The sequence below is a fragment of the Thermomyces lanuginosus genome, assembly GCF_041956635.1.
Source record: "Thermomyces lanuginosus strain ATCC 200065 unplaced genomic scaffold VTN49scaffold_27, whole genome shotgun sequence".
NCBI classification, from domain to species: Eukaryota; Fungi; Ascomycota; class Eurotiomycetes; order Eurotiales; family Trichocomaceae; genus Thermomyces; species Thermomyces lanuginosus.
In genome coordinates, this window is record NW_027192361.1 from 2,165,855 (window position 1) to 2,191,541 (window position 25,687).

General features: G+C 50.8%; 12 protein-coding genes across 12 annotated transcripts; 7 read left to right on the forward strand and 5 right to left on the reverse strand.

Moving 5' to 3' along the window:
* Positions 1-948: 948 nt before the first annotated feature.
* VTN49DRAFT_3086 (uncharacterized protein) lies at positions 949-1,917 on the forward strand (the record flags this gene model as incomplete). Its single annotated transcript, XM_069410883.1, has 3 exons — positions 949-1,451; positions 1,504-1,790; positions 1,853-1,917. The coding sequence occupies 3 exons, from the start codon at positions 949-951 to the stop codon at positions 1,915-1,917; spliced, it is 855 nt and encodes a 284-aa protein (XP_069269644.1).
* Positions 1,918-2,469: 552 nt separating this feature from the next.
* Positions 2,470-3,948, reverse strand: VTN49DRAFT_3087 (uncharacterized protein; the record flags this gene model as incomplete). Its single annotated transcript, XM_069410884.1, has 3 exons — positions 2,470-2,899; positions 2,958-3,295; positions 3,358-3,948. 3 exons carry the CDS (start codon positions 3,946-3,948, stop codon positions 2,470-2,472), a joined length of 1,359 nt encoding a protein of 452 aa, XP_069269645.1.
* Positions 3,949-4,122: 174 nt separating this feature from the next.
* Positions 4,123-4,515, forward strand: VTN49DRAFT_3088 (uncharacterized protein; the record flags this gene model as incomplete). Its single annotated transcript, XM_069410885.1, has 1 exon — positions 4,123-4,515. One exon carries the CDS (start codon positions 4,123-4,125, stop codon positions 4,513-4,515), a length of 393 nt encoding a protein of 130 aa, XP_069269646.1.
* A 565-nt stretch (positions 4,516-5,080) lies between these two features.
* On the reverse strand, positions 5,081-5,960 carry VTN49DRAFT_3089 (uncharacterized protein; the record flags this gene model as incomplete). Its single annotated transcript, XM_069410886.1, has 3 exons — positions 5,081-5,649; positions 5,702-5,779; positions 5,831-5,960. 3 exons carry the CDS (start codon positions 5,958-5,960, stop codon positions 5,081-5,083), a joined length of 777 nt encoding a protein of 258 aa, XP_069269647.1.
* Positions 5,961-8,078: 2,118 nt separating this feature from the next.
* Positions 8,079-9,892, forward strand: VTN49DRAFT_3090 (uncharacterized protein; the record flags this gene model as incomplete). The annotated part of the gene is made up of 2 exons (XM_069410888.1): positions 8,079-8,544; positions 8,598-9,892. The coding sequence occupies 2 exons, from the start codon at positions 8,079-8,081 to the stop codon at positions 9,890-9,892; spliced, it is 1,761 nt and encodes a 586-aa protein (XP_069269648.1).
* A 275-nt stretch (positions 9,893-10,167) lies between these two features.
* VTN49DRAFT_3091 (uncharacterized protein) lies at positions 10,168-11,846 on the reverse strand (the record flags this gene model as incomplete). The annotated part of the gene is made up of 2 exons (XM_069410889.1): positions 10,168-11,435; positions 11,507-11,846. The coding sequence occupies 2 exons, from the start codon at positions 11,844-11,846 to the stop codon at positions 10,168-10,170; spliced, it is 1,608 nt and encodes a 535-aa protein (XP_069269649.1).
* A 1,125-nt stretch (positions 11,847-12,971) lies between these two features.
* VTN49DRAFT_3092 (uncharacterized protein) lies at positions 12,972-14,963 on the forward strand (the record flags this gene model as incomplete). Its single annotated transcript, XM_069410890.1, has 3 exons — positions 12,972-13,024; positions 14,112-14,596; positions 14,644-14,963. 3 exons carry the CDS (start codon positions 12,972-12,974, stop codon positions 14,961-14,963), a joined length of 858 nt encoding a protein of 285 aa, XP_069269650.1.
* Positions 14,964-16,137: 1,174 nt separating this feature from the next.
* Positions 16,138-17,585, forward strand: VTN49DRAFT_3093 (uncharacterized protein; the record flags this gene model as incomplete). The annotated part of the gene is made up of 3 exons (XM_069410891.1): positions 16,138-16,407; positions 16,479-17,304; positions 17,365-17,585. 3 exons carry the CDS (start codon positions 16,138-16,140, stop codon positions 17,583-17,585), a joined length of 1,317 nt encoding a protein of 438 aa, XP_069269651.1.
* Positions 17,586-19,843: 2,258 nt separating this feature from the next.
* Positions 19,844-20,704, forward strand: VTN49DRAFT_3094 (uncharacterized protein; the record flags this gene model as incomplete). The annotated part of the gene is made up of 2 exons (XM_069410892.1): positions 19,844-19,884; positions 19,939-20,704. 2 exons carry the CDS (start codon positions 19,844-19,846, stop codon positions 20,702-20,704), a joined length of 807 nt encoding a protein of 268 aa, XP_069269652.1.
* Positions 20,705-20,893: 189 nt separating this feature from the next.
* VTN49DRAFT_3095 (uncharacterized protein) lies at positions 20,894-21,920 on the reverse strand (the record flags this gene model as incomplete). Its single annotated transcript, XM_069410893.1, has 2 exons — positions 20,894-21,760; positions 21,816-21,920. 2 exons carry the CDS (start codon positions 21,918-21,920, stop codon positions 20,894-20,896), a joined length of 972 nt encoding a protein of 323 aa, XP_069269653.1.
* A 1,106-nt stretch (positions 21,921-23,026) lies between these two features.
* On the reverse strand, positions 23,027-24,540 carry VTN49DRAFT_3096 (uncharacterized protein; the record flags this gene model as incomplete). Its single annotated transcript, XM_069410894.1, has 4 exons — positions 23,027-23,279; positions 23,331-23,809; positions 23,860-23,939; positions 23,994-24,540. 4 exons carry the CDS (start codon positions 24,538-24,540, stop codon positions 23,027-23,029), a joined length of 1,359 nt encoding a protein of 452 aa, XP_069269654.1.
* Positions 24,541-25,093: 553 nt separating this feature from the next.
* Positions 25,094-25,479, forward strand: VTN49DRAFT_3097 (uncharacterized protein; the record flags this gene model as incomplete). Its single annotated transcript, XM_069410895.1, has 4 exons — positions 25,094-25,103; positions 25,177-25,208; positions 25,319-25,385; positions 25,442-25,479. The coding sequence occupies 4 exons, from the start codon at positions 25,094-25,096 to the stop codon at positions 25,477-25,479; spliced, it is 147 nt and encodes a 48-aa protein (XP_069269655.1).
* Between the last annotated feature and the right edge of the window lie 208 nt (positions 25,480-25,687).

Sequence of the window (25,687 nt, forward strand, 5' to 3'; positions counted from 1 at the left end):
CTTGGCTGACTTGGCAGGGGCATGATTCCCAAGATCGTCCATAGCGGCCAGTTATCGATAACAATTGCACTAATCCCAATCCGGCGAAGATGGGGCAATTAAATGTGGTCGCGGACACTTTGGTTGGTCGAATCCATGCAATAGTCAGATCGATCCCCAGTCTTCAGAAGAGCCCAAGCCGTTTCAAGTTTCTCAGTGCAATCCCTCTAATTAACAGGAAAAATTCTCCATCCTTCCTGTTCATGGAATTTGAGTCGATTGGCTTGACCATGACGTTGAGTGAGGAATCTAGTCATCAAAATTGCACACCTCGAATCCCTCTTGGACAGCAATTTTGCGGAGTATGTAGCATCGCTGCACGGCCCTCGCAAATCGCCCCAGTATACGGAGGACCCCCCGTACTCGGTAAACTACAACAAGCATGCGTGAAACATGAGATCGAAACAGCAACATTTATGCGCAGGGCAATGGAGAGGCGCGATTCACGCGATCGCGGATGAATTAAGCAGCCGGTGGCGTTGCCTAGTATCTGATCCAAGGGAATCGGTGGACTTGGATTTTATGAGAAGGAGACCCAAAGGACCATCCCGCCAGCCCGCCAGGGACACTTTCCATGAGAGGTTAATATTAAGGTACCAATGTCAATAGCCCTCTGGGTCCCGAATTGGTCTGGGCACTTGGCCCTCTCCGCTCTCCGCTCCCTTCAGCTTTAATACAAAAAGGCTTTGCCGTCGTCGCAAAGTAACCCTCCCTCCCTCCTCCAACCCACACGCTCCTTCAGTCCTTGCTCTGGTAGCGAGCGGTCCTCTCCTTTATCGGCTTCGCTCTGGTAGCTGTCCACTCCTTACCCTCGTGCCGAGGAGCAGTTGATCTGCTCTGGATCGCTGTGGTTGTCCCTGGACACCGACCGACTGTCATTCCTTCGAGTAACGACTCCCTCTCACCACGATGCGTTCGTCCGTCTTCGTCGCTGCGCTGTGCGCGATCGGTGCCGTTGCTGTGCCCGTGCAGCAGCAGAAGCGGAATTTGGTCACCGAGACCGTCCTGGTCACCAGCACCGTCACCGTCTGCCCGACCGCGCAGGCCGTAGTCTCTACTTCGGAGGCCCAATGCTCGACAACGACGCCGATCACCACATCGACGTCAACGCCAACGCCAACCGGAACCCCGACACCGTCTCCGCCACCGGTGAAGGCGGTTCAATCGAACAAGAAACACGCTGTGCACGGCACGCAGGCGCAGAGTCAGCCCCAGCCAACTACTTCGAACCCTCAGCCAGCCCCTCAGCCGTCCTCTTCCAGCTCTGGTGCGGCGACTAGCTACCAGCAAATGGTCCTGGATGCGCACAATGTTCACCGGGCGAATCACTCGGTTTCGGATTTGACCTGGGATGATGACTTGGCTGCGAGTGCGCAGAACCTGGTGGATAAGTGTGTGTACCAGCATGATACGTAAGTGACCGAACTTCGGAATGTATCGGGCGGAATCTCAACCATTCCTCAGGAGCATCGGCCCCGCGTCGTCCTACGGCCAGAACATTGGTTATGGCATTGATGCGGAGGAGATTGACAAGATGATTCACTGGATGTACGATGAGATTGTGAAGTACGAGCCCTACTTCGGCCAGCCCGACGTTCCCAGCAGCGTCTTCAAGGATGTGGGTCACTTCACTCAGATTGTCTGGAAGGGTACCTCCAAGGTTGGGTGCGCGACCAAGGTTTGCCAGCCCCTCGGCAATGCCGCGTCGGGCCAGGCCCTTTCCTTCACCGTGTGCAACTACGGCCCGCCAGGTACGCTCCCATTATCCGTCAACGCTCGAGTTCTTGAATGTGTCGCTGATATCCTCCTACAGGCAACGTCGCGGGTCAGTATGCAGAGAATGTCCTGCGCCCGCTGGGCCACCCGCGGGTCTCTTAAGTAAATGAGCGTCTACCTTCCATTTCCGGTCACTCCGGTGGCGTTCTTTTTGGATTATTTGGACTTCTTTTTTTTTTTTACCCCGTTCCATCCTTTCGTGTACATATTTGATTGACTTGAGCGTGGCTGGCGCGCGTGTCGTGGGGACATGTAGTTCCCATCTGCTAGGTGCCGGTGCGGCTCGTAGATAAATCAAATGACTTTCTTTCCACCTTCTCTCCGTATATTTCCAGTATCACATCTGCGCATGGTTGCCAAGACTTACGCCAGTGGTTTTCCGGTCAGGAAAGTTCCCTGATGGAGGAGGGGACACAGGGAGATACGGGGCGGCTACAGGTAAACACCTCAAGGTATCGGGCACAGATTCAGGATGGTACTGATGCACGGGTTTACTCCATTTAGCTTGACCGCACCATCACCAGATTGAGTGGCTCAAATACCAGTCTATTATCATCTATTAACTACTAGTACCAAAGTACTTCTCTGATATCAGGTTCGGCCAGATGCAATCAATGTAGTGAAAATGATGATCGAAACGCCCACGCCAGAAACTCAACAGCTATCCCGAACGCCTCTCCAAACATCCACCATGATCCCTTTAACTCTGTCCGCCAAAGGCCAAATTTCTCCCATTTTCCGCAGCACGCCCACGGCGCACTCGATCCGCACCTGCAGGGTTTCCTGAGTATGCCATTCTTCACGATACCGCGCAACGCAGGCTGCGGTGTGAACGAGGACGCCGAGGGACACGGCATGGATGAGGAATGGACTATGCCGATGTGCCGGAATGGGAAGAGTCAATAAGGTGCAGAGACTGTCTGCTGCGCGGATGAGTTTGCGCGTCGTCGGACTCAGGTTTGTCATGCTGATGTTTGTGTTCTTTCTAAAGCTTGGGTTGAAGTAAGGGTATGGGTAGGGTAATGGCGGAGTGACTGGGATTAAAGAAAGGGGGGAATATGGACGGAAAAGGTAGATTGTTGCCCTTTTGGGAAGTCAGTTTCTGGTTCTGGTCCATCTTTCGAGCAGATGTGTTGACTTACGAATATATGATTATGCGTGTCTGGTAGGCCATCTCGTCAATGGCTCCGTGGTTCTTAAAAAATGTGTCGTCCAGCGACGGAACACCATCTAGGCATCGCGTGAGCCCGTCGTCAAGGGAGTTCACAACAGCATCCGGCACCGTTGTTGTTGTTGTTGTTGTTGTTGTTGTTGTTGTTGTCGGTTGTTGCTCTGATAGAATGGAACGGGACCGAGTAGTGATGCGGGCCAGCAGCATCAATGCTTCTATCCGCCGGGCATAGGAGGAGACACGGTCGTAGTTCCTGACGGCCCATGTTTCGCTCCATGGGTCCGGCGGTGCATAACTTGTGGCAACGGTCTGCTTGAGATCGTCTTGTCAGTAAGCCATGTTTGACCCATTTCAGAAAAGGAGAGCCATGCCATCTCGCAATCTAGATGCATTGCCTCGTCTCCCGGAAGAGGCACGTCTGTCAACACATCCTGCAGCCGTGGAACTTGCTCGTGGAGCACGCTAAAGAGAGTGTCCACGGCAAACAGTTCCCAGAACGTCCGTCGCCACATGTCCTCCAATGCGGGCGAGCCGTTAGAATGTTCCATGGCAAATTTCGCGGTATGCATGCCCAGGTTGAGGGCCATGGTGATCGTATGGTCCAGGATATGTTGTGCTCGTTCATGCTCGCCATTCCCATGAGCGGCGATGGCAAGTAAAAGTCGACTCTGGACATGATAGCCGTCCGCCTGCGGACTGGACAGGACGCGTGCTGCTTCTTTGTACAGGGCCGACTCTGCATCTTTCTTTTGCATGTATCTGGCCCCAATATATCGAACCGCTGCGACTACATGGCCGGGGACAGTCCGTGCCAATGACCCCCGGAATGAGGGTAATGGCAGGAGAATTGGATGGGCAGGATGAAAGCTCTGGTAGTATGCCAGGACCAGCGGATCGTCCGCAAATGAACATGGTTTGGTGTCCGGCCGACGATTCGTTGGTGATAGTAGCGATGATGCCATCGTCTTGTCCCTGGCTAGGGTATAGTATGTCTCAAATCAAAACGACAGGGACACAGACTTTTCTAAGACGAGCAGGGCCGTTGACATGTCGAATTGTCAATAACATCTTGGGGTTTTTTTTTTTTTTTTTTTTTTCTAGCCCTACCGATATCCCTTCGAACTTTATCTAACACCATGCAGATAAATCAGTACAGACAGGATTCAAAAGTTGGCGTTTGGAACCCCCATTTTCCACATGTCAATGCGGCAAAGCAGCTCCAGAATCCCCAGAACCCCGATTCATTGTTTCCCAGCAAGGGAAAGATTTGTCAAATCGCTCGGGGTTCCTCGGTAAAGCCCGAGACAGCAGAGCGGATCGATCCGTTGCATGGTGGAGAAGAGCCGACCTGCCGACGATACGCTAAACGCGTTCTTGGCCCATTCGATAGGGCCTGGGGCCCGCCTCCGGACGCGCTGGTCGCCGACCTCGGGAATCGGGATTCGTATATTCTCCACAATCCAATCGCCGGCGATCCCGCTGCTTTTCCCGCTTCTCTGAACACGCACCCACTTGGCGCAGTAACTTAGCGCTGCAGCATCCTTTTCGGCGACCTCGCAGATTAATCTAGGTACGAAGCCAGAAGCGCCGCGCAAGAGTCCGGGTTTTTTTTTTGTCCTTCACGAGAGTGAACCGTCCAAGATGACTGCCAACATCCATTCGTCCGATGGCTCCGATGTCGCAGATACGTTTTACATTGGCTGGATTATTAGAAGGCTGACCGGGCTTCGGGTCCTCACTCAACTGTGTTGGACTAGCGACTTCTGTGGCGTTTATAGTGATTCTATTCACGTTTTGACAGCGGCTGTCATAATTTCGTCGAAACCTGGACTGTAATAAATGCCGTTGGTGGGCTGGGTAGACTCCCCACATACGAGTATGTGTTCTCGGTTCGGCAAACACCCCATGAGTCGTGATGAATACCAACAAAGTACAAGTACGTGGGTGGCTACGAGGAGTTGCGAGTCATTCGCTATTGCGCAGAGAGTTGATCCTTTCGGATAGGTATTGTGCACTTAAATGAGGATCAGCGAGAGGACCAGCGGGGATCGATCATTATCACTCTTATAACTACTCGTACAGTACCCGAAGTAATTAAAATTTGTACGTTCGGTTCTTTGGAATGCCCAATTCCTCAAGAATCCCTTTCCGACGACCGAAAAGCCCGAACCAACCCCGCGTCCCAAACAAGGACGTCTCCATTCCTGGCGGTCCACATACAAACACCCGCCATTTCTCATCCTTTGGCATGACAAGCTCCTTCTCCAGCAGTTCCTTGGTTATGTATCCTTTTCGATACGGTGATCCTTCCGCCGGATGCACGACGGTATAAACAACCTGAAAGCGATCCGGAAACCTCTTTTGAAACGTGTTCAACTCGTCACGCAACACCAGCTCGGAATCGGTATTGGCACCGAAAAGGAGTTTGATCTTTGTTTTCTCTTCAGCATTGTTGAGAATCCCTTGGATCAGCTGGAACATTGGAGTGATGCCAACGCCGCCGGCGATCAAGTTTATTTGATGTACTTCGTTTGTCTTCCATCTGTAACCCCGGATGGGCCCCATGACGGTAAGTTTATCGCCCGGCTGGAGGCGGTGGAGATGGCCACTTGCGCGGCCATTGGGATATCTCTTGACGAGGAACTCGATGTATCCAGGTTCGGCTGGCAAAGTTAGTTGGTGTAAGTCTAATCTTATTCCCCTCGCTTGTCTTACCCAAATTGCTAATTGGTGTATAGGGTCTGAAGACGGGGAACAGAGACCATGCTGGTCTATGGACAGTGAGTAAGGCAGCTAGACTTGCGATTAGCAGATAAAGTTCACATCAGTGAGACAGTCACATACAAGTCAAGCTTAACCCAGGATAAGCATTAGGGTCTGGCAATGCAAAGCGAAACCGCTTGGTATCTTGATTGACTGATTCCACGCTTTGCAGACGCAGCGTGACTACGTTGAACGGCCATCGAAAAGCCATTGAGCGGTTTTACTCCGAGGGGTTTTCTGGGAAAAAAAAAAAAAAAAAAAGAGTTCGACAAAGTACACTTCCGGATGGCCCAGTACCCAAGATCGCGGCAATTGCCGTCCACCACAACAGTTCGTGACCGGAGCTGGGTGCGTAAAGACCTTACGGAGTCATTGCCAGAGTACCGAGCAGCCGTGTCCTTATATCTTCAAAAAGACCCCGGAAACAGGCTGGACTCGGTGATGCCGAATGCCAGCAAAGATACGGAGTACTTCGTACTATTTACTGTGCTGTCTCGGAGTCGGCGTTTAGGGCTACCGACGCGCGCTATATGACACATCAGCAGATTAGTAAAAAAAGGCCTGCTGCTGCGGTCCTCCCTGCAGAATTAGAATCAACAATATCGGTGATTATCCCAACCGTTGTTCGGCTGTTTCTGCCAGATGAGTACACATTACATTACACGAACGATAGTGATTCATGATCTTCGGTAGCCCTAAAGAAGAACAAGCTTTGCACCAGAGCCTCAGGCTTTCGATTTTGACTTGATTCCTAAATCAGTTTAGTTCGGGGCGTTCGTGCCAAGAGCTGCTAAAGGGTTTATTCGCCGGCCATCCTGGCCTGATTTCAAGGGACATACCCTGGCACGCGCGAAGGTTATGATGGCTTCATGTGATCGAAACCTTCCCGTCGAAGGGCCGAGACCGCGGATCGTCGAGATGGCTGCAGCTATGAGCGCGACGCTGAAATCAAACGGTTCGACTCGTGCAGTTGAAGTGGTCCGTATGCAAGGGTACTACATAGTCAACAACTGGACTCAATGTAGGACGTTATTTCACCCCAAAAACAGCTAAGCCTAGAAGTGACTTGACACGTGTATTTCGGCCAATTGGAATTGAAAATTTGTGGGCAAGATCATCGATAGGCTTTCATGGACTAAGGGCTGTCCTGCAATAGGAACAGGTGACTGCAGTGCTATAAGTTATAGCTAGCGACAATTACTGAGAAATGTACCGCAGTACGTAGTGTGATGACTTGAATCCTCAAATCAGAGCATTGATTTCGTCTCGGCCAACCGTTTCGAGTCTTTGACGTAACAAGGATGGCCAGGGGAGTCGCCGAAATATATAAAAATAACAAGGGGGTCCGTTGAATCTCCTTCACTCCGCCGAGTCGTGAAGCCCTTTGGATGCCGATCACGTGAGCGACTCCAACAAGACAACCCGGTGGGGTCCCTGGATCTCATATTAGTGGATCAGGGGCTCCAACAGCCTCCTGGAGCCCAAGCGATTCCAGCGCTTCAGGGACTCCAGGCACTTTAGGTAGGAAACTTGCTCCTAGGGGGCCTTCACGTTGGAACTCTTCCAACTGGCCGTGAGCCGCCGAGTTTGCGCCGTTAGAGTTTGAGGCTATTATAGACATTTTGGCGTTTTCGTCATTTCAATAGTCTGGATAGATCAGGGCCGATGATTGGCTGCGTTCACCCAATCAGCGTAGAGATCTGCACCGTTCCCAGTTCCGAGACTTCCACGTGATCTGCAAGACCCGTTGTTAGCTTTGGGTCGCACGTGACCGTCAGTCAATCAGATTCATCGCACCTGTCCTTCGACCAATAGGAAATTCAGAGGGTGTGGCGTGTGGAAGTGGGGCCAAGGACTCCGTACGTCTCCTCAGAAAAGGAATGAGCGCGAAGTACAAGTATTACTCCGTTAGCCCGGACAGGCAGAATGACAAGGTGAGAGCCATGGTCCACGCCGCCGCCGTGATTGATGGCTTTTCGCCCAGCGGTCCAGCTGGGGCTTAGGCACGAAGCTAACTAAATAGAAACTTATCAATTGTCAAGCTTAAAAGTTAACGTTGTGGTGGAGTGTGGGGACTCGGGAAGGAAATACATAACCACCGATGCGTCTCGACTTTAGCTTGTAAGCTAATTAATAAGGGCACTACGACGCAGACGGATGTAGGCAGGGCTTTATTTACCAGGATGCATTGCTGCTGCACCATTCCGCAGAATTGATCTCAATATGTCAAGTTGTTTGTGAATCAACCAGATCGAGTGGATCGAGGTCGTTCGATGCCGATTTGATGGCAGTTCCCCCCCGGCAGTCGGCATTCCCGCTGCAGTTCAGGATGGAGGCCCCTACAGAGAGTATATCGTCGAGTCTACCCCTGCGAAGTCGTCGTGGCCGACCAAAACACCCGCCGAGTGGAAAGGGTGCCCCGTCGACGGGGCTCAACTTCATATCCGTCGACCCTTCGAACCCAACCGACGATGCCGCAAGTCGGACTATAATCCGGGCAAATGCCGGCCGCTATATCTGGAAACGCCGAAAGGAAAAGTCGGAAAACATGCAGGGCAGTAGTTTTTACAAGCGGTCGACGGGGACGTATTCACGAAGCGAGTCTTCCCCGTCGAGTGATGAGGATGCCAGACAAGTGAGCGAGAACGCAAACCGGAGGCAAATCGCGAGACGAATGCGACCACATTCTTTTGCCGCCGATCCTTTGGCTGGCGTTGACTATGGATTATGCAGTCCATTCATCGTTCCCCAAAGCAGTTTCTCGAAAGACCAAATCCGAAAGTTGGTCAAATATGGTCAGCTCAGCGTGCCCCCTTCCATCTAGACTACGTTGCTAATACCCCCGCAGGTGGCTCGGTCATCATGAGGAAATTAGTTCCCCCAAAGAAGAACAACCCCGCCCATGCGACAAACCATTATATTTGGGTCGCCAGTGCAATGAGAAACCCGGCCTTGTTGAGCGCCTACGTCTATGGCAATCTGACCCATGAGTTGGCGTTTCGATGGATGCGGGGCGAGTTGACACCCGAATATAAGCGGCAGTTAATGATGCAAATCATGGTAGCAGAACTAGAGGCTATCAACCGAATAAGCGAAGCTCTGGCCGATCCGCAGCAAAGATTCTCCGAAGAATTGACATTGGCTATCTTCCTGATGGGATATAGCTATGTCAGTGAGCGGCAGTTACCCAGTGACCGCTCACAACATATGTCTCCCTTGCGCGATCTTCAGTGGGCAAGTGTGTATTCGGTCCTAGAATACAACACGACTCACGTCAACGGTCTGATGCAATTGATATCGCTCAGGGGCGGACTCGATGCCATCAAAATGCCCGGTCTCGTCGAGATGCTGTCACTCGGCGCAATAATGTTTGCGACTAAGTCCTTGACCAAGCCTATGTGCCCATATATCCCGTTGAACAAGACGAACGGCAAACATGTACAGCCAGACTGGCCACCGTCAATCCAATCCCTGTTGGACTCGTCCGGTGACAGCGGCAGCCATCCTTCTAACCTTCTCGGCGTCGGCATACCTGTCGATGCCATCTCCCTGCTTCAAGACATGCGGTCGTTTTCTCGCGTGGTCGAGTTCTTCATGAAAGGCATCATGACCATAGAAACCTCCGAGTCTGAACTTTCCTTCATTGCAGATCGGCGGAACTGGATCCAACACAAGGCTCTCTCATTGCCTCCTGCGTCTGAGTTACCACCGTCGGAATTCACGCCAATCTATGAACCCCTGCGCTACGCCATGATCTCATACAGTATCCTCGTTGTTTTCACGGTGCTTCCATCGCTGGCGCCGTTCCCCCGCTTGAGTCGACTCATCAAGCAAGCAATAATCGACTACCCGGTGCGCAAAGAATGGGATCTCCAGATGATGCATGTTTTGGTTTGGATATTGGTTATTGGCGGAATCATCTCAAGCGATGAGGAAACGGGAACTTGGTTCGCAGGGCTTCTTGGCGTTGTTTCTTCCACTATCGGAATTAACTCGTGGGCCGATCTAAGAGTCATTCTGGCCTCGGTTGTTTGGGTTGATCATGACGAGGGACTCGATCCACGAGCTCGGGCATTCTGGGACAAAGTGGTTTCTTTGCAGCATGGCGCGTTTGATCATATGGGTTCTGGTTCTAGGCTATGACTTGTGATGTTTCTTAGCGATTTGATTCAATTCTATACCCCCGTCGAGTTTGTCTCTTTTCAAAATTGTTCCGTTGATTAACTTAGCATCTGCAAGGAATTTGGGCACGATTAGTTGATTTGGGAATTATACTCAGTCCAACTACAGAATGGGATCGATCATAAATCGAAGTATGGGTTTCTGAAAGTAGTAGTTCACTTCCTGTTTTTCTTATTGAACAAAAGACACCCGTCAGATGATTCATCAAATAGATACTGATACATAACAATCTCTCATCAGTTCTTTGCCTCTGTCTGCGGTTCTAGCTCCTGCGCAAAAACATCCACATGTGCCGTCTTGAACTTCCGCGCGGGAACCTTGCGCGCAAACAAAAGGTCCAACTCGGCATACGTCCGGCCTTTGGCTTCCGGGAGACGGAAAAACGCCCAGATGAAGACGAGCAGCGAGGTACCACCCCAGAAGAACCCAGTCTTGCCGGAGGCATTCCACGCTGTCGGGTTCATGAAGTACGACTGGAGGACCTGCGAGATAATGTTTGTGATCTGATAGGTGATTCGGGCGAGCGACACGGTGAGTGGACGCAGACGCATGGACGAAGTCTCCGAGATGATGGCGTAAGTTACGGGACCAAGGGTGAGGGAGTAGGTGAAGAGCCAGGTGACACAGAAGGATGATTGAGCCCACAGAGAGTCTGTAGATCCGTTCGCGGCGTTGAGGATTCCGATTAGGAAGAGGAAGAAGCAGCATACACCTTGGCCGGTGAGATAGATGGTGCGACGACCAACATACGTGATCAACCACCAGGACAGAACAGTGCCCACGAAAGCAATCGCCGTCCCTCCGAGACCGAGCGCGTACGCCTTGCTGGGATCCATACCGGCAGTGGTGAAGAAATACGTCGGTGTATAGGCGAAGGAACTCCCGGAAAGGATTTGACCAGCAAAAGTAACGCAGCAAATCTCCGTGCGGCGAAGGTCGACACCCTTGAAGCACTCCACGTATGTGGCGTTTGCCTCCATCTCGGCCTCGAGGTTGGCGGTGTGTACTAACATAGCCAGCTGCTGATTGATTTGCTCTTCAGATTTGTCTCCGCCGAGCCGACGCAGACTGTGCTTCGCTTCTTCAAGACGCCCCTTACGAACGAGATACCATGGAGACTCTGGAGCGAGAAAGGCAATGACAATCAAGGGAACCGGCCAGATCCACTGCAGCGCAAAAGGAATGCGATATGCCCATTCATCTGGCCGATTAACCAGACCCTGGAGGACACCGGCTGCGATGAATTGACCGATGGCCCAGCAGATATTCACGTATGTAGTCAAGTAACCGCGCAGATTAGTCGGACACACTTCAGAAGCATAAGCGGGACCGATGATGGCGAAAACACCCCACGATAGACCGCAAAGGATCTGTCCGACGAGCAGAACGGCCGCGGATGGAGCGAAGAAGACGATGAAAAGGAACCCGGTCAAGAGAACCAAAGCACCAATCATCACCCAACGGTAACCGAAGCGTGAAATGAGATGCCCGTTTGCAAGGCCGCCTAAGGAGTAACAAAAAGTTTAGTTCCAGTGTTCGTCGCTGAACATTTGAGTTCTAATGGTTGCAGCATACCGAAAATCGTGCCGACAGTGCTAGCCATGTTCAAGCCTGACTGCCAGGGAGCAGGAACTTGATATCCAATGTCGCCGCCATAGTCTTTACCGTATTTCTTCTGGAACTCCGGATACCCGAAAAAGTTTCCCATCAAGATCAGGTCGTAACCTTCCATGATAATTGAGATGGACACGAGCATAGACCAAGCAACTGCCCGGCGGTTGGCAGAGATGGCCTGCCAGAGGTTCTGGGAACGTTCCTCATCGGTGGCCTGTTTGGCGTCAACAATGGCGCCGGAGCCGAGAGTGTCCTCCAGGTGATAGGCCGCAGACTTCTCTAGATGATGTGCGTCCGCCATGGCCGATTCCTTCTTCAAATGATTCAAGTGAATCGGAGGAAATTCATGTGTTCCAATGCTGCATTCTTAAGTTCCAAGCATGGGGACAGCTGGCTGGATACAGCCCTGTTGCCATGTTATATATACGAGCAGCTCCATCAGCCACGGCGATGGCATGATACGCTCTCTGCTATCCATGACGTCCCAAAGCGATCTGCATCTCCAGAACCCAATTGCGTAACAGCACAGGCCAATTCAATTAGTTTCATCCCCCACGATTTTGATCTGGGGTTGGTGCGGGAGCGCACCAATCGTTGACTCATGACGCTCAGGAGTGGGAACCGTTGAAGCCAACCTCATTTAGCCTAAAATCTTCCATTGGTCTTTAGCTCCAAGTTCTCGGGAATCACTTCACATTGTACCGAGGCCGTTGCGACCAACGGGAGGAAACATGCCGAGTCCCGAGTTGAGCTGATTCGAAGGTCTGATAGACAAAGTGCTGCGTATACGGAGTAGATTTGGACCTAATTGGCTCAGAACTAATCTAATCAGTTGAGTCGACAGGCGCACATTCTACGGAGTACGCACCGCCATCATTCAATCCTCGATCTAGAGTGCGAAGATGACTGCATACTTGCTTGATTATAGTAGGCTATGTACACCGTACTTGGTAATACTCTATACAGGACTCAACCTCACCCTGTAGAGAGTATCCTAATCAGCATGACCGGCTGACGAGGACGTGTATGAGAACAGGATGCTTCGTGAACAAGGAGATTGATATACGTAAGTACTTGAGGTGAGCTTTCAGAACACGGAGTTTACTCCGAAGTTTCTGACAGCTACTCGAACAAGCACTAGTAGACTAGTAGAAGACTGCACAGGCTGATTGGAACTTTAGCTTTGATGTCATTTCTACCGTCGGGGTTTGTCTCATTCAATCCGTCGGGACACAGAGCACAGTACAGGCCAAACAGTGTAGCAGCGACCACTACCAGCATAGAGACACCAGCTTTGAAATAGCGCCATCCAGGTAATTACTGTATGTAGAACATGTGTTGAGTGAGTGGTTTGTAGAATCGGACGGCTCCAGGTGCTCCGTACTCCATACGGAGTACAGAGCTGACCTAACCTTGGCCTACTCGTATGTCCAAATGGACCGAAGGTCGAGAACGCACGGAAGTTCTTGGCGCGTCCTGGTTGGTTTGAAAGACGAATGATCCACAATCTCGCGCACTTCGGCGTCTGCTTGATCGGCTTATTAGATCCATAGAATAACCCGATTGGAACCGATCAACCATTTTCCCGATCTCTCCACCATATTGCACAGCTCTCTGTCCTGTGGTCTCAAGTCTATTCTTCTATTTTACCAAACTTCCATCTACTAGCACATACTTCCCTGAAGTGCGGACCATGACGATTGCTAGATTGCGATTCCTTTCTGCGGAATAATCCATGAACGGGCTTGATATGCTTACCTCGAGTATTGCTTTTAAAGAGACCCGGGATATGCAGCATATGACAGTGGTAAGCAGTACTGCTTGTTGACACAATCGGACTTTCCGCTGGTTCATCTCTGAACGCATTATCAATGGCGGACACAATCAGATATGTAGGGGAAAAAAGACGACATTATTGCGGAGGTGAACTTCCTCGAGACTGCCTATGTTTCAGACAGGTCAAGTTTGATATTCAATCGGACCTGCCGGTTCCCTATTTATTGACTTAGATGACCAATTCAAACCGTTAAGATATCCGAACCAGCAAGCCCAGTCTCTACAGCTTGTCTTTATCAGCAAGGCACACGGCATAGCACAACATCAATGATCATTCTATTGGCTTAATGCTTCCAGCCGTCCGTTCTCCGCTCCAGCTCGGATGGGTTCATCTCCATCTCAGTGCAGATTGAAATAGGACTGCTGTTCAAACCAGGTTCGCAGGACTCTAGGAGGACAGGCAGTTTTGGGTTCCTGAATCGTACGATTCAGGAATACAACAGAGATGCAGAGAAACGACATGCTGCAAAGACGTGGTCTTGCCAAATCTCTCTTCTTAAATAGCATCACTCGCTGTCGATCTCCTCCGACAGTGAGACCATGATTGACTCTCGAAGATCTGAGTCGAGCTCATTGGGAATGAACTTAAAATGAAGCTCTTGATCGTCTTGTTTCTGCTTCTTAGCAGCACCGCTCTAGCAGGAGTGGCAGTGAAACGTGATATTCACTGTCTTCTTCCTTAAGACAAAGAAATTGAGCCATTTGCGCCGGAAGAACTAAACGAAGGTAGTCACGACGACAAAGATGAGCGAGATGGCCGCCATCTACAACCAACCCAAACCACAGATTGTGATGACGAGGATGACGAGGATGACGACGATGATGATGATGACGATGAGCACATAACCAAGCCGTGGGTGTCACCACCACCACGCCCGATCACCACTACGGTCTGGCAGGAGACTACCATCGGACTACCACCTTCTCCCCCAAAAGTCACCACGATTTGGGAAGAGACAACTTTCATACCTCCTCCGATTACTACTACTGTTCGGGATGAGAAAACAGTCAAGATTCCTCCTCCAACCCCCGTCACTACGACCGTTTGGAAAGAGACAACCATCAAAGAGCCTCCACTTCCACCCGTCGTCACCACTATATGGAAAGAAACCATTCTCGAACCTCCTCCGACAACGGTCACCCATGAGGAAACCATTACTAAGGACCTACCGGGGACCACCAAGATCATTACCTATGTCACAACAACGCACCCCGGTGAGTATCAGAGTACATCTTCATCATTTTTGCTAATCTTGCGTTAGTTACGTATATCACTACCACCAGCGGAAGGGAAACGATCAAAATCCCCGTCACTAAGACTGATACCATCACTGTTACTGCCACAACCAACCTTATCTCTATCAGAGAATCCACGGACCGCTGGCCTGAAACTACTCCGATGCATTCGGCCACTTGGCCTGTGAAGCCACCTCCCCAAGAAACGGGTGAATCCCTTCCGGCACCACCACAAAAGACTACAACGCCGGAACGTCCAGTTTTCACAGGTGCCGCATTCAGCATGAAGTTGTCAAATCAGGCAGCGTTCATTGCCGGTGTGGGCGCAGTGCTGGCTGTCTTCTGAGGGGGTTTTTTTTTTTTGTCTCACTGCGCGCAACTCTTGGCTGCATGGGTTTCGTCTATTTCTTCAGATTTCTTGTTTCTCGACAGGTCATATCGCTATGACCATACGAAATACCTAACCTGATTTCTAACCATGCTTGTATCCTATTCACATACTTTTATTTTTTGACTTGACTACTACAACATCTATGGAGTACCTGTCGCTTAAGCAATGCATGGATCATTGAGGACTTGAACTGATGGCAGTCGCGTGAGCAAGCCAACTGCTGGGCCGGCAGTTCCGAAGAAGCAAAGGTAAGCTAAACCTAAGCAGGGTAGACTTCGTCGCTGATCAATGGCACATGACACGTGGGTGGTGGATCGTAATGAAGTTGAGGAATATTTTCCCGATCAATGTCTGGTTTCTGAGCTGTTGGTCCGAGTGTCTGGTTGTGCCGTCCCGAACCTAAAATGACGATGAAACCAGCCACCACAATTCACAGAGCATTGACTTTCCAATCACCCGTTGGCACTAGTTATGTGCATAATGTCTTTTCTCGCGCAGGTCGTCTGTCTGTAGTCACAAACGAGCCCCTAACTGACAACAGTGATACTGATATAAGGATGTTGGTAGGTCCTGGTTTAACACTGGCGACGGCAAGCTCAGAATTGCCCCTCTGCCACTTTACTGGCAACACAGTACGAGTCCTTATTATGGCACTACTCATCAAACCTAAATCCATTTAACCTTCTCTGAAGTTCTCTCAGCTGTTGGTTGTGACAGAATGGCAACTTGCCAGCTAACCTAATTTGTCAATTCTAGGAGCCAGATTGGTAATAAAGATGTCATCCACGGCTTTCCAAGCCCTCAAACGAAGTATGGTTGCAGGACAAAAGCGGGGGCCGCCAACCTAAGGGGCCAAGATCAGATCGGATTTGACCGTCGCGCACAGATAAGGAATAGAACGTATTCAATCAAATCAATCAACGCACTGAACTTGAGTTCAGCACGTTGGCAGTGGTCAAGGCGCTAATGCGGCTGAGGAATTAAATTGTGCCTGACTGCTTCTATCTTTACAAAACTTCACGATGTGATGAGGGGCGGGAAAGAGTTGTAGGCAACATAGTATTTAAAAAGGGAGATCGTAAGAAAAAGGCGTAATTCGTTCTGATGATGCTCGCACTCGACGGCACTTATGCTCTCTACAACGATGTCGGTGGTGCGGGTGCTATCCGCGCCGGTCGTCCTGGGCTTGATGCTTGTCTTTCTCGGCGTTGCCCTAGCCCAGGATACTGACCTCGAAGCAGCTCAGAGTGATAACCCAAGATGCAACTATACAGATCCTATGGAATTCTTTCATGATGCCCATGACAATGGATGGAATATCACGGAAGTCGTTGCAGACTGCCAAAATCTCTGTATCCTCAGTTATGGAATAGGGAATCCTGATTTGGACGGTATTGGAGTAAGTTGACGACGGAAGATGTCGCAGCATAAAAGCACGTTTCAGGGCTAATGCAGGGTCCCTACGGTCAGATCATGTTCTCCTACTCCTTCCAGGTCGCTTTGACTTTGGCATGTGGGCCGCTCACCCACGTTGCGTACCGAATCTACAGGCACTCGCGCGAGAGAAAACATCTCCCGGTTGATAACACGCAAGATCGCTTTATTCGTGCTCTTTCCGACCTGCAAGTAGCCTTCTTCGACGGGAATATCTTCCTGATCTTTACCACTGCGATTGCTTCGCTCGTGCGACTCGAACAGGGCCCGACAATATTCGAATTGGCCGAGATGCAAATCCTCATGGCCATGCAGTTGCTATCGTTGATTATCATTTTCTTCACTTTGATCCACCCTGTGGCTCGCTGGTGGCTTCGCTTCTTCCAATTTGCCATCGGATTCATCATGGGTGCCGTCGCCATGGACAGATCCCAGATCAACGGGCATGCACGCCATGGAGATGACTGGAAGATGACCGTTGCCGCGTGCTCCGCCAACAGCACGGTGTACAGGACAATCTCTCCGCTTACGTACCCGTCATGGCTGGTGGGAGTAGTTGCTGGCATTTGCTTGATTGCATTTGCAACGCAGAGTCTGAGCGCCGAGCGAACGAAAGTGTTGCTGCAGAGACATCCCCATTGGCGTTGGTGGCTTTTCTCGTTGGGCGTGGTCTGGGGTATCTTGGTCACGGCGAGTATGGTCGGAATGATATACACCCTGTATTTATTGTGGGCGCAACGGGACAGACTATTCGACGCTATTGGCGATGAACAAACGGAGAGCAACGGTTGGGAATTTGGCCAGGTAGCAGCCCTGCTTACATGGTTGAGCATTCCAGTGGAAGTGTTTTATCAAGTACATGGTGAGTACTATCCTTGTCTGATCTATTTTATAACGTTCGGCGGCCAACATCAGCAACCAGATTGGGTCAAGGAGGAGGGTTACTTGGACTCTCTTTACGCATCGATCCAGAAACTCAAGGATTCCATTTTGCCCACCTCCCTCAGCGCTCATAACCTGCCGACACATTTTGACGATAACGAGGTCAGGCGAGGATCCCATGAGAAAGGGTTTGTTGGTTCTCCTCTCCTGAGCGAGTACTCGTTAGTACACACCACTCCCCAGCCGAATGTCGGAAATTAGCAGAACTGGCCGACAAAAGAAACCTTTTTATGAACATGTGACACATTCAAGTTACGAAGTTACGAACTGGAAATGGGTCATCAACAAGAATGTATGTAATCATCATGTTATGGATTTCATTCAATTAGGAGTGCAGTTAGCAGAGAGATATCACCTGTATTGCGCCGGAGTGCAGCAGCCCGCTCTGTCCGAAGTGGTATTAGAGTTGCGACGGTATTACCCTTCCCACATTTCTTGTTTGTCACTTCTCGGGGCAATAACTATAGACAACATAGCAGCGGAAGTCGTTCGCGGTTGATTTTATTTGTAACTGTAGTGCGGTTTTCTTTAAAAGTTACAAATGAATACAAGTTGAACATAGGAATGTCCCCGCTTCCAGCCGTCGGCTCGGGCTTGACTGGCGGGAAGTATGACTTCCTTCTTGGTCTAGTTCTTGTACCGCGTCAGAGCCCTCCAGGGCGATTGCTCTCGAAGCCGGTCGCTTCGACCTGGGCCCGGTTTTAGACGCCTACATTTTTCTGTATGAAGAGGTCATTGGTAAGTTATTGACTAGAAACTAGGAGAAACTGACAAGATAGGGATCCTTTGGCCAGATGCCGTAGGGAATGTACGTAGGACGGTTTTAACGGGTACCTAAGAGCTGGTAGCTACAACCAACGAGGCTATTGTGACTTTTGTTCCCCGTGGCCAGCGGACGGTACCTCGGGCTGGTATTAATATGAACAAGTGGACGCGAATAGACAGGGAGAAGGACCTTAGTCTTCTAACGGCGTTGCCGCATCTGCCAAAACGGAAAGAGAAGCGATGGCGTATTGGGGCCGATAGTGACATACTAACATGAGTGTCTGTATCTATAATTAAAAAAAAAAAATTACTTTTCAGTATTACTCCTCTGCATCGGCGTCGGCTCGGTTTATGGAGTTGAGGGGCAAGTGTTTACATCAACGAACGAGATGCCGTGGAACAAGAGACCCTGGTCATGGATCTTGGGAAGAAAGTGATTTCGTATTGAAGGACTAAGTACGGCCAATGCCTTCGCAAACGGTCATTGTCGGGAGGCCTGCAGTTGAAAGGAACTTGAGCATCCGCATACTGTTTATTGAGTCCGCCTTGACATTCTTGTTGATAGAGAGCGATGCACATATGAGAGTCGAAGGAACTGAGGAAACTAAGAGAGAACTGAACGGAGCTGGGATGAGAAGAATCTCCGAACTATTTACAGCTGCACTCGGGCCAATATATGCTCCCAAGGGATCGGCTTGAGTGCTAGAAAGATCACCGCGTGGCCAAGCCAGCTCCGGTGATGCGAGAGGTAACCGAGGTAGGGCACGCGCCGCACGCCATGCGTCGTTCTGACCACAACACTTAAGTATCCACACTGCTCCTTCTGGTAATATGCCTGTATATCTGTATACTCTGTACGGGATACGATGAAGTGTAAATACCGCCTTTTAACTTGGTACGCCACTAGGTTATCCCTTGGGAGGTCTCAGAGCCACACAACGCCTGCAGCGTTTAATCCCATTCTCTGAAACAGGAGAAAGTATGTGGGATTTTTGCTCTGCCGAGTCAAGCATCGAAGTATTGAACAAGGCTCACGATGCCCTCTTCCAGCTGACCTAGATTGGGCCGTGTCTGCGCATCCCATTGCAGGTTACTCCATCCGCCAGTCAGCGCCCTTCATATAACTTACGAATCACCAGAGGTATAACAATGAAGATCTTATGGTAATTCGAGCAACAGCTCTACACTCTCAGTAGTAGACGGATCGGCCTCTAAGCTATTGCTAACAGGTTAGGGCTCAGCGATCTCACCTGCACGTCGCATTAGGGCATGCACTCTACACCGCGCATCACCGCTGAGGGGTAACTTATTGATGACTAGATAGCTTCCCCCCATCGGTTAGATCGGCCGAGAATATGCGGAGAAAATCAAGATTTCCCCTCACATTTCCTCATAAAAAAAAAAGTTTTTAAGGTCACGTGCACACTGCCAAGACCAATGAATGTTCAGGGACCGCCGCGGAGTTGTCCGAAGTGAGGTCATATCTTCATAGTCCAGCCCGATTTTTCTTCGGTGGCCTGATTGAGCTTGCCCTTAAATTGTGTCAACCTGACATCACAATTTTGGCCATCGAAAGGATTGATTAATCAGTGCGTTGGATCTCGGGTTAACTTGTGCATTTTTGACCCCAAATTCTGTCGTGCATCCCAGTGCTTGCACGTCTTGATCAGTCGTTTGTCCGTCGTGTGGCCAGTATGAAGCTCCTTACTAAAGAAGAAGAGGCCGCCCACTACCGGTTCGTGTTTCACCATGATTTACTGGTGATGGACTTGTATTAACAATGATTTAGGGAGGTCCTCCGTGGTGGGACTATCGGCACTGCATTGGGTTTGGTTGGAGGGGTGGCTGGTGTCCTCGCAGCATCACGTCGTTATCATACTATCCGCAACCTTACTCTCCCGATGAAAACGTTCCTGGTTACATCATCAGGCACATTCTTTGGGATCATCGCGGCCGATCATGCATCGCGGACCTTCGAAGCGAACCGGAACCTGAACGTGCGATATCTCGAGGACCGAGAGGAACGCCGTCGCCGTGAGGAACTTGCACATATGACCTTCCGAGACCGTGCGTTCGACTTTCTGCGAGAGGAGAAGTACAAGATCATCGGCTTGACCTGGGTTGCCTCCATCATCGGCTCGTTTATGCTCGTTGGACGGAACCCGTACTTGACGGGCCAGCAGAAGATCGTGCAGGCTCGTGTCTACGCACAGGGGTTGACGCTGGCCGTTCTGTGTGCGACAGCAGCGTTTGAGATCAGTGACCAGCGCCGGGGCCAGGGTATCGCGGAAGCGGTGAAATCGGGCCGTCAAGCTGCCAAGGAGACATCTGCGGCCGATCGGTCCGCATCGGGAACCACGTTGCCGCATAACCACTCGCATGGCCGCTCGGAAGTCGAAGACCTCTGGAAGGATATGGTTGCTGCCGAGGAGGCTAAGCTCAAGATGCGTCACCGCCCGGTGTATGAGCATGAAGCCAAGGAGGCTAATCAGGCGGGCGAGCATGCCAGTGAAGGCAAGGGCTCGGATGATGACGGAAAGGAAGAAACACAATAAGCAGTGATTCATCTATTACATATCACCCCACTCTCATACATATTTCCTATGTCATATTCTGTGTTGCATACATGGCGTTGGGGATTATACGGTCAAAGATGTAAAATAGATAGAATTAAAATAGACAGCTGTCTATGACGAATGTACTCTTGTCATGATTACGAGTATTGGTGCTTACGCTGATAGGAATCACGCCTGGTTCCAGTCCTGCAGTAATTTACTATCCAGTGTCAGGAACCCCTGCAGCATTTCTAGCCCACGCTTTCTTTGTTCCTCGATCCGCTCCCATGTCCAAACGTTCGGGTCCCAGGAATCGATATTCTTTTGGCGTTGCTGCTCCAACACTCGTGGTTCGGCCTTCTTCCCGATCTCAATCAATTCCAGCTTCGACTCGTCCAGAGCCGAAGAGAGACCATTCGTTGTCGGCGTTGAGGATACAGGCGGCACAGGAGTTGAAACGCCGTCCGGCCGTGGTGGGAGGAGTCCACTCGCGCGAACAACTCTCTCGATCGGCACAGTCAACCGACCTTTCTTAAAGCAGTATTTGCTCACCCCAATGGCGGCCAGCGTCGGCTCTGCTCCCTTTTGAGCGGACTGTAGGAAGTACGTTACAACGTACAACCATTTTTCGTCCCAGGCGGCGACCTGCGAGCGCATCTCGAAGCGCCGCAGAGGCTTCAGCTCCCGCTTGAACGAACAGAAATTGGCTCCTAGCGCAATGTACATGGGCAATCTCTTCTTTGGGACGGGTTTGCCTTCGGCCTTCGCGGCGGCCGCGAGCTCCGCGTCGAGTTCGCGACTGACAATATCCGCGCCGGGAGTGTACAATTGCGTGACGACCGAGGTGCGGGAGATGTCCATATCAGCGTAGTATGTACTGTTGGACTTGTGCATGTTGTAATCCGTCTCCAGGAGGGAGGTGTAGCTTGTGATGCTCGCGGCGGCGAAGATGGGGTGCGTCGGCCGTCCTCTGGCATCGACAGGTTGCGGTCCGAGTTTGAGGAGCTTCACCGGATCGCGGCGGAGATTTCGAAAGATGTAGTAGAAGACGCGGTACTGGACCGGATGTCAGAATTGTTCTTGTCTCTGAGATCATCATAGTAGTACGCACCGTCCATGCGAAAGGCAGCGACTTCCAATTGAGCAGCGCAAAGAGAAGGAGCGCTGCTTTCCAAGAGACCAATGCCCACATCTTTGGAGCAACTGCGGCTGTCATTGTTATCTTGTTGGCATGCCCTGTTCGCGCGAGACTTCCAGGAGAACTTAAGTTCTAAATGTTGGGACGCCAGGGACAGGGCGCGCCGTGCAGTAATCGCTCAACCAAGTGCCGAGGCACTTGTGGCCAGGGCCTGTGATAGGGCGAACCCCGTAAACTTCTACTACATAATAAGATATTTATACTGTATAAGGATAAAGTATCTATCAATATAAGCGTCATCGCACTATGATCTCAGTACAGTACGTAATTAGAAGTGAAGAGATGGAATGCAGGTACGACCCACTATGCGAGATCTCCGTCCCTGTCACGGGGCGGACTGGCTGGCCTGAAGGAAGGGGTGTGTATAACAGAAACAGAATTGCTACTGGCTTGCTATTACCGTGCAGGTACAGGATGATGACAAGACGTAGTTCGAAGAGCCACGAAACACAGAGTAGAAGAGCACAGCTGTATAACAGGATCAGATACAGGATTTACGAGGGTTTGTCAGGATTGCTGAGCAGCTGAACTAATGACGTAGGCTATTGCGCAGGTCGATTGTTCAGCATGATTGGTAATCCTGAGTCGTCCTGTCAGGTATCCGGGACATCCGGGCTGGCGCCGCGGCAGTCCTACAGTGAAATCGGCACCGCGAGATGTTTGATCATCGCCCTTTGATCACGGCCCTTTGACGTTCTCATTGTTTTTAATGATCTATCCGTACGAATGGACTAATAATATAATACATCCCATGAGGGCGGACAATAAAGCCAAAGAAGGGCACCGAATTGGCAATTTGGGCAACAATATGAGCACGAAGATTTGGACACATAGCAACCCTATGCGCAAACGGACTTTAGAATAAGGATGCTCGGACGCGATAAAGGGCCGACATCCGGCAGGTTTGAAAAGGCTGTTCCTGAAATTTGCCGAACCGACCGACGTGCTCGACCATTCTCGGAACTGCTAACAAACCTGGAGTGATCGATGTAGCGCCGGCAAGCAGTATTGTCATTCAATAGTACCATAACGCCGATCCGCCTAACGCCGTGAAGCATTATTGTGCCTTCGTTACTGCACCGTCTCACATCGCACCGAAGTCAATAGAATTCCGGTGTAGAATACTACCGACGTGACGCCTTGGTCGCGTTCATTTGCCGAGCCTTGATCTTGCGGAAACGATCCTCACCGCTAGCCCCCAGGGGTCGTGCGAACTTGCTCTCCTGTACAGCCGTGGCACGTGGGACAACCGTGTATGTAGTGTGGCCAATCTCACGACGAGCACGGTTAGCCAAACGTGGGGGGAGCAATTCACGAGCTCGAGCTTCGGCTGCGGTGGCCTGTGTCGATACAGAGGACTGCCGATTGACGAGGGTTCTGCACAAAATCAATAACAAGTCCGCCGTATGCAAACTAGGATGCACTTACGTAGGATCAAACTCGACTTCTTCAAACACTTTCTTCGAATAATCATCAGATCGCTGCAGGATTGGGCGCGTCCAGTCTGCGAGCAATTTCTCAGCCAGCCGAGTAATCTTCGGTTCGGCTCGCTTTGTTTTCGTGTAGAAAACGATCACTTTACCGATACCGCTGGCAATGAGAGCCTCCTTGTTGATCGGCAGCCGAGTCAAGGCTTCCATCAAGTCTCGTTGAATGCTGTATGCCGGCAATTCGCCATTGTCAAGGGGCTCCAAGAAGAATTTGACGGCCTCCAGAAGATTGATGTCTGGATCCACCAGACTACTGACGTATTGATTGCGGTTCAACATTGAGAGGACCTCTGGCATCATGGCGAGCTTGTGCGTAGCAGGTCGCTTCTCACGACGGGCCTCAGCATCGAGTGCAGCAGCCTCAGTCATACGCCGACGCAGGTCCTCAATTTGCGCATCGGCCATTTGCTCCAAATCCTACAATGCTGTCAGTGCCTGAATTGATGCTGCGACGAGATAGGACATACGATGCCATCAGCCCTGCGCCTACGCCTGGTTGGCTTCTTGAGGGCTTCGTCCATGGCTCGATCGAGAGCACGGCGGCGCCCTGGTTTCGTTAACTACTTAGTCGCCGGCAAAGGGACAGCAAGCCTGAACTCACTTGTTTCTGGATCCAACGCCTCTTCGTCCTCGGACTCCTCATCGCGCTTTTTCCGCGACTTGCGAACAGCGGTCTCATCATCTGCACCTTCTGATTCGAGTTGCTGGCGTCGGTATTTCTTCTCTCGGCGACGCTCCCGCTTCTTCTTTGGTTGGCCACCCTCGCCATCTTCACGCCTCTTACGCTTGTGGCGTCCAATTAGTTTCAGGTTCTCTTCGTCAATGTCCAGAGTCGGACGGTCTTCGATGTCAACGTCATCGGGATTGAAGTCCTCAAACTGGGCCTCATCGACCTCCGAGAGCACGGACTCATCGTCAGAAAGGTCTGCCGCCTTGTCTGCAGGCGATTTCTCGGCAGAAGTATCACGTTCGGTAGCCTCTTCGCGTTCGGCAGGCGACTCCTTGTCGGCAGGAGCCGTTTCTTGTTCAGTGTCGTCTTTGGCGTCAAGTGTGGTCTCGACGGCCTCGGTGTTCGTTTCTTCGGCGTGCTCTTGCTCCGCAACTGGAGCGGCCGCGACGTCGGTATCTGACCTTGGCGAAGCAGACATTGCGAATTCTCGAAGTGATCAGGCTATGAGCAGCGTTGAAAGTGAAGATTCGCGTCGCGTCGGCTTCGACCTGCGATGCCAAGCGACTGACGACCGACTTTGGATTTTCGAACCGGGATGACCAGAATCGAGCAACTGCCGCTCTGGAATAGTGGATATAAACGGGGATCAGACTAAAGAGCTGTCGAAAAAGGGGAAGGCCAGGTTATCAGTGCTTAAATTATCGTAGCGGCCGGTTCAGAGGAAGGACGGAGGCTGTCATGGTCCGCCCGGCCGGGGAGCTTTTCAACTTTGCCTACTGTTTATGGCTAGCGGTCTGTAATTTATTTCACTCAACTTTCAACACTGCAGCTTGGCAGGCTGTAATTTATCAGTATCTTGCAGCTTTAGGTCACTTGTTTTCAAGAACTGAAGTTCCTGCAATATTTCTTCGGTCAGATTCAAGTTTCCTTATCACAGCGGCAGGAGTGTGCCTGTTCTAGGCTGTATATCATTTCTGAATCTTTTCTTCAGTTATCAGTGAGAATATCGTCCCTTTGTACCATTCGACAAAATGTTCGCAGGTGAGTCTCCCGCGCACGAAGCTTTCTGAAGCTTTTTCTCGTTCGATAAAGTGCTGACGATCTCTCTGTTTAGGACCGGAGCCCGCCTCCAAGGAGGAGATTCGTGTAAGACAGGCACCCTATATGCCGCATCCTAGGCTCGGAGGCCGTCGTTATCCATGCCTCTTTTTCCCTTAACAACGAACCGACGGTGACTGATTCTCGTCGTTTTCCAGGCCGGTGAGATCGAGGCACGACAGACAATCCAATCAATCATTGTCAGCGGAGTGTTGCTGTACCTCTGTATGTTGGGACCCTGTTTTTGTTGGAAGTTTATGGCTTACGATTGCATAAAATAGCGCCCTTCGCTGTTGACTTTGTCAAGAAGTTCCTCTGAAGTATGTCCGAGTTATTGAAATCTGGATCTCCCGGACCCAATAGCTACATCTAAGCATGTCTCTTGTGGATATCGGATATTCGGGTTCTCTATTTGGACAAACACGCTTCATGTACAATATTATTGCATGCCTTAACGCTCAACGCCGCCTGATCTCCAAGCCAGTCAATAACACGTAAATAAAACATGGCCCAAATCCCATAAAGAG